The 7429-nt window shown below is 44.6% G+C and overlaps 1 protein-coding gene across 1 annotated transcript in view; it reads right to left on the minus strand.

The window, feature by feature from the left end:
- Positions 1–568: 568 nt before the first annotated feature.
- Positions 569–7429, minus strand: part of LOC131402698 (adhesion G protein-coupled receptor E1-like) — a 19854-nt gene continuing 12993 nt past the window's right edge. The window contains exons 6-8 of the mRNA XM_058537293.1: positions 5301–5447; positions 787–856; positions 569–578 (exon numbers count right to left, since the gene is read on the minus strand). Coding sequence (XP_058393276.1) covers positions 569–578; positions 787–856; positions 5301–5447 — 227 coding nt within the window. The remainder of the gene's footprint in view (positions 579–786; positions 857–5300; positions 5448–7429) is intronic.

Genomic DNA, 7429 nt, shown 5'->3' on the forward strand with positions numbered 1-7429 from the left:
CAGTATCTCTACCTCAGCATTACTGGCATTTGGGACTGGATCACATTTGGTCGTGGGGAGGCTGTTCTGTGCATTGTAAGATGGTTAACAACATCTCTGGCCTCTACCCACTAGAGGACAGTAGCACACACAATCCAATAACAACAGCTGTGGCAATCAAAAATGTCTCTAGACATTGCCAATGTCCACTGGAGAGAAAATTGCTATAGAGATGGAGCCCCCGCATTATTCACAGAAAATGCCTGACCCACTGCTTAAGTCACAGTAGGCCCTCAACGGGAGTTCAAATCATGATTCTTCCACCGAATAGCTGTGCATCCCTTGGCAAGTCGCTTCACCTCTCTGAGCCTCCGTGTTCTCATTCCTAAAATAAGGATCATGATCACTACCTAATAGGATCATGAAATGAGGTGATTCTTAATTAAGTAGGTAAATAAAGAAGGGCAGGCCCTCTGTGCCTTCACAGGTGCAGTTGTTAGAGAAGAGCCCATCTCGACAGCTGCACCTATAGCTTCCTAAGGAGTAGGAACACTCAGAACGCTCTGCGAAGATCCCACTGGAGAGGCATTCATTGATGTCTGAGGAGCAGTGGAGGAGAGTGAGCAGACAAAAGATTGGGTGTCTACAGTGAGAAACACATGTACCCAACTCAGTGATAGCTTTCCACCAAAGACCATGCCTGAGAGCCTGAGAGCATTACGTGTACAGGCAAAATGACCTGGATTTCCCAGGTTCCAGTTGGTTCCAGTAGGAGAAGAGAAACCAGGCAAACAGCTGCACTTGTACCTCCCTGGCAGGTTTTGGCAGATTGAGTTAAGACCGCATTGTCGCGGGTTTTGAGAACACTCATCTATATCTGGATAGAGAAAGAGTCAGAGTTACAAAGTTGCCTCATCTTGTGAAGCCCATTGTATTTTCCAAAGATGGTTGAAACAATGTTTCCCTCCCATATGTCCTTCATTCAGTGAGACCTTGGTACTCCACCCATCAAGTATTGGGGTCTATATTCCCTCCCCTGGAATCTGAGCATGCTTGTGACTATGGTGGAAGTGACACCAGGTCATAAAAATACCATGCTTAGTCAGAAGAATGTCATGATAGGTCGTAGAAATATAATGTAATTCCTTCTTCTCTTGAGATGCTCATTCTTGGAAATCAGCTGCCATACTTTGAGGAAGCCCAACCAGCCATGAAAATGCAGCTCAATGGGGAAGAACTAAGACATCCAGCCCGCAGCCCTGGGGGAGCAGCCAGTCAAACAGCCAGCACCACCTTGCCAGCCTTGTGAGTAGACCCTTTTCAAAGTGGATCCTCTAGCCTCCAGTTGAGCCAACTCAACTGACACTGTGTGGAATAGGGACAAGCCATCCTCTCCAAATTCAGCCCTAATAGCAGATTCATTCATGAGCATAATGAATGATTACTATTTGCAACTAAATTGCAGGTGGTCTGTTACCCAGCAACAGATAACTCGGACACTTGCAAAGCAAATTCTAGGAATTTACGCATTGAAGGACCCATGGAATCGTGCAGTCATGGAACCATGGGGTGGCTCTCCACAAATCTATTTCAACCCTGCTCTGACAAGTTACTCGAAATAAACCCTTGCTAGGTACTTGTTATAGAAGCACAACTTCAAGGCAAGTCTCCTATAGCTCCCTCCCAGATCACAGGGATGCTCATTCAGCTTTCTTTCAAGTTGTAAAACATTAGAAAAACCTAAGTGCCTGCCAATAGAAGGATGACTCAATTTGGAGTTGACATAAAGAATAAGGTACATATTCCTTCATTCAACAAATACATATTAAATACTCACAATGTATCAGTCACCATACTGGGGGTCAAAGACATAGAGTAGACAAAATAGTTGCTGTAGTATCCATCATTTTCTATATGGTTAATATTGATTTCACCCCAAATTTAAACACCAGGGTTCATCAGCACTACTGAGCTGACTGAATAACCCATGAACTGTAGGCCAAAGATAAAGAACGATGTTTGGGGATCCCTGGAAACTAACTGCAAAAGTGATAGAAATGCATCATCTTCTTCAGAGCTCAGCAAACTACATCCCATGGGTCAAATCCAGCCCACCATCTGTTTGTGTACATAAAGCTTTATTGGCACACAGACACATCCATTCATTTTTGTATCATCTCTGGCTGTGTTTGCACCACCACTGAGTGGTCATGACAGAGATCGTACGACTTGCAACTTCCAGAATGTTTATTATGTGGCCCCTTACAGAAAAATTGCCAACCTATGGTCTTATTCAGAGGAATAATCAGATTTTTACTGTCAAGAGGAGAACTGGGGTTTAAATATAAGGAATGCTGACAGAGAACTTAGCTCCTTCTGGGAATTATGTTACTTTATATTATTTATGTTAATATAGCTCTTAATACTGCACATGTGCCTAGCACACTGCATACATTATTGCATTTAATCTTCCCAACTATCCTTGGAGTTGGATACTCTTATACGCCCGTTTTACAAATGGAACCATTGAGGCTTATAGAGATGAAATATATTTCACCAACATCTCTTAACTAGAGTGTGGCAGCTAAGTAACATGGTTGAGACACCCTCAGTAGAGTCAGAAAGACCTGGGTTTGAATCCCAGTTCAACTGCATGACCCTAAAAAAGTCATTTCAGCTCTCCAAGCCTCAGTTTTCTCATCTGGACAATGGAGATCATCAAAATGCCTATAGTCCGTTTAATGTGACATTGCACATAAAGCACTTCACACAGGACCTGGCACTCTATAAATGTTGGAAATTCTAACTATCTCCATGGAAAGGCGGCCAAACAGTGGGCCCTCACAATGAAATCAGTGGGTATTTCTGGATATTGACAGGGAGCATGATTTTAATTTTAATTTTCTTCCTAATGCTAGTCTATAATCATTGGAAATTTTAGTGGCCAGGAATAATTCTCATGATGAAAGAAATAGAAAGTAAGAGCGAGAGAGAGAGAAAGGAAGAATGCAAAGAAGAAAGAAAGAAAGGAAGGGAGGAGGGAGGGAGGAAGGAAGGAAGGAAGGAAGGAAGGAAAGAAAGGAAGGGAGGAAGGAAGGAAGGAAGAAAGAAAGAAAAGAAAGAAAGAAAGAAAAGAAAGGGAAAGAGAGAGAGAGAGAAAGAAAGAGAGAGAAGGGAGGGAGGAAGGAAGGAAGGAGGAAGGAAAGCAGGAAGGAAGGAAGGAAATAAATAAATAATTAATATTTGGGGCAAAAACAAAAAGCATCTGTATCTGCTACCCAGCTAGATTCCACCTGCTTTTCCGACCACCTTTGAGGGGATGTGAACTCACCCTTGCATTCCACTCCTGGGCCCACGAACTGTGTCTCTCCGGTGCTGGACAGGAAGCCTTGTTCACAAGTGCAGTAGTAACTGTCCAAAGTGTTGGTGCAGGTTGCATGAGCTGGGCAGATGGTGGAACTCGCACACTCATTCACATCTAGGCAGCGTAGAAGGAAAAGGCTGCGTTAGCGCCCCAGAGCAGGGCTGCAAGGGAAGGCAGCATTTGAGAGTGAAGGAGACCACTGTGGGTTGAATTGTGTCCTCCAAAAAGAAATGTTGAGTTCCTAAACCTGGTCCCTTAGAATGTGACCTTATTTGGAAATAGGGTCCTTGTAGATGCAATTAAGATGCAAGTTAATGTGGGATCATGCTGGAGAAGGATGGTCCCTTAATCTGATATAATTGGTGTCCATATAAGAAGAGGACAAGAGGCACAGAGACAGGCTTGGGGAGAACACCATGTGATGACAGAGGCAGAGATGGGAGTGATGCATTTACAAGTCAAGGAACACCTAAGATTGTGGGCAACACCAGAAGCTAGGAGAGAGACACAGAGCAGATTCTCTCCCAGAGCCTTCACAGAAAGCACGGCCCTGCTGACACCTTGATTCCAGACCTCTGGCCTCCAGAATGTGGGACAATAATTCTCTGTTACTTAAGGCCGCCAGTCTACAATATTCTGTTATGCAGCCCGAGCTTCCTAACACAATGGACAAGAGAATTCATCTCTGTGTGTCTCAATTTCCCCATCTGTCAGACGAGGATAATAATACCCACCCCACAAGGTCATTCAGAGGATTAAATAAGGTGACCTCTGGAAAGCGCTCACCACAGAGCCTGGAACACAGTAAGTACTAGGCAAGCAAATCTTAACTAAAATAAAAATTAACCACTAACATGTCGAGCTTTCTTTGTGGCAGGTATTGCCATAGATCCCTTACATGTGTTAGCTCCATGAATGCTCATAGCAGCCCTATGAGCTATAAACTAATATTTCCACTTTTCAGAGGAGGAAACTGAAACTCAAAAATTGTGCAACGTCGCATAGATTGTGAAAGGCACGAGGATTGGAATCCGGGTTCTGTCTGGCTCTGGAATATTTGCATGACAGCTTCTCAGGCTGTCTTGAGTGCCAGAGTCTGGAAATTTGGTGATTAAATCAATGTCTGTCCTACGCAAGCCCTCCTTGAGCTGCCAGAGGTTGCAGCCTCATTTGGAGGCAGAATGTCATGGTGGTTGTGAGCATGGGGTGTGAAGTCACTCTTGGGCACACTCAGATCCTGACTCTCCTACCTCCTATCTATTTGGCCTTGGGAGGGTGATTCCACCACAGTGGAGGCTCACAGTCCTTGTCTGTGAAATGGGTGTAGAATATGACCAATACCGTCAGGTTGTTGGGAGGACTGAATGAGCACACGAAACAGAGAGCTTAGTGCCTTGACTGGGATCCTGCCTCCAGCCTTTTGTACCTGGTGTTCCCTCCTCCTGGAACATCCTTCCCCAGATACCCAATCTCTCACTCCCTCACTTCCTTTAGATATTGTCTCAAATATCAACTTCTCAGCACGGCCTCTTCTTACCACCGTGTTAAAATTAGAAACCCACCTCCGGAACTTTATATCTACATTTCCTACCTTATTTGTCTTCATCTCCTTTAGGTATCCCTAACACACAATATGTTCGTGCTTCTATTTTTTATCTATCTCCCTGCAAACAAGATGATAATTTCCAGGGGGACAAATATTATTGCCTGTGTTATTCACTGCTGTATTCACCATTCCTAGAATAGAACCTGCTGTATTGTAGATGCTCAAGTAGTATTGGTCGAAAGGTGCAGGAATGAATGAATCAATGAGTGAATGTATGAATGAATGATTATTAACATCAGCTTTGCAGAAAAGTCTTTGAACTCAGCCGAGACATGCCCCTACTCATCACCCACCACTGCTGAATGTGCAAACAGAATTGGACCTGATTCCCCAACAGATCCCTCCACCTACTTTCACACGTCTCTCCTGGACCGCGGAATCTCATGTTTCCACTGCTAGAAACAAATCCTGGGTTGCAGACACAATAGTAGCTTCCAGGACTGTTGTGGCAAGTCGCATGCTCTGGGCAGGCTCTGGAATCCACACATTCATCCACATCTAGAGAGTGAAAGAGAAAACCCGGGTTGAGGCAGACGAGGAAATGAGAGCAGGAGACTGCAAGTGCAGACTTGCTCTACATGTTCTTATCTTGTGGCACACAGCACTGAGGCTCCCCACTACCCACATTCTCCCCTTCTCCCTAACCTCCCTTGCTGTTAGGTGGGACCATGAGAATAAATTCTGGCCAATAATATGTAAGGAAAAGGGTGATGAATAATTTCAAAACGTAATGATCACAGATTGCACAAATGGCCGTAGTCTTTTTTTCTTGGCATAGAGAAAAAAGATATGTTGAAGTGCTAAACCGGGTCTCTGAGAATGTGACCTTATTTGGAAACAGGGTCTTTCTAGTTGCAATTAAGATGTAAGTTAACATGGGATCATGCTGGAGTAGGATGGTTAATCTTAATCTTATCTAATTGGTGTCTTTATAAGTAGAGGAGAAGGGGCACAGAGGCAGGCTTGGGGAGAACACCATGTGATGACAAAGGCAGAGATTGGAGTGATGCGTCTACAGCTCAAGGAATCCCAAGGATTGACGGCAACACCAGGTGCTGGGAGAGAGACACAGAGCAGATTCTCTCCTAGAGCCTTCAGAGAAACCATGGCCCTGCTGACATCTCGATTTCAGACCTCTGACCTCCAGAGATGTGAGAAAATAAATCTCTGCTGTTTAAGGCCGCCAGTCTATAATACTTGGTGATGCAGCCCAAGCTGCCTAACACAATGTGCAAGACAATTCATCTCTGTGTGTCTCAGTTTCCCCATCTGTCAGATGAGGATAATAGTACCCACCCCATAGGGTCATTCAGAGGACTAAATAAGGTGACCTCTGTAAAGCACCTACCACAAAGCCTGGAGCACAGTAAGTACTATGCAAGCAAACGTTAACTAAAATAAAAATTAACTACTAATATGTTGAGCTTTCTTTGTGGCAGGCATTGACAGAGATCTCTTACATGCATTAGCTCCACGAATCCTCCTAGCACCCCTATGAGCTATAAACTAATATTTCCACTTTTCAGAGGAGGAAACTGGGGCTTCACAATTCTGCACTGTCACATAGCTTGTGAAAGGCACAACGAGGATTGGAATCCAGGTTCTGTCTTGCTCTGGAATTTTTGCATGACAGCTTCCCAGGCTGTCTTGAGTCTCAGAGTCTGTGAACTTGGGGATTAAATCAATGTGTGTCCTACACAAGCTCACCTTGAGCTGCCAGAGGTTGCAGCCTCATTTGGAGGCAGAAGGGCATGGTGGTTGGGAGCATGGGGTGTGAAGTCACATCTAGGCACATTCAGATCCTGACTCTCCTACATCCTCTCTATTTGGCCTTGGGATGGTGATTCCACCACAATGGAGGCTCAGTTTCCTCGTCTGTGAAATTGGTGTAGAGTACAACCAATACCATCAGGTTGCTGGGAGGACTGAATGAGCACATGTATGAGAGAGCTTAACGCATTAGCTGGGATCCTGCCTCCAGGCCTTTGTACCTGCTGTTCCCTCCTCCTGGAACATCCTTCCCGGACACCCAATCTCTCACTCCCTCACTCCTTCAATCTTGTCTCAAATATCAACTTCTCAGCACGGCCTTTCCTTACCACTCTGTTAAAAGTGGTAGAATCCCATCCCTAGAACCCTTTGTCTGCCTTTCCTGCCTTATTTGTCTTCATCTCCTTTAACTATTCCTAACACACAAGATGTTCATGCATCTATTTTTTGTTATCTATCTCCCTCCACACTAGATGATAAGTTCCAGGAGAACAAATATTATTGCCTGTGTTAGTCACTGCTGTGTCCGCCATCCCTAGAATAGAACCTGGTGTATTGTGGATGCTCAAGAAGTATTGGTCAAAGGGTGCATCAATGAATGAATGTATGAATGAATGATTCAGCCAAGACCTCCCCCGACTCCTCTCCCACCACTGCTGTCTTTGCAAACAGAATTGGACCTGATTCCGCAACAGATCCCTCCACCTACC

The sequence above is a fragment of the Diceros bicornis genome, unplaced genomic scaffold (assembly GCF_020826845.1).
Source record: "Diceros bicornis minor isolate mBicDic1 unplaced genomic scaffold, mDicBic1.mat.cur scaffold_230_ctg1, whole genome shotgun sequence".
In the NCBI taxonomy this organism is placed as follows: domain Eukaryota; kingdom Metazoa; phylum Chordata; class Mammalia; order Perissodactyla; family Rhinocerotidae; genus Diceros; species Diceros bicornis.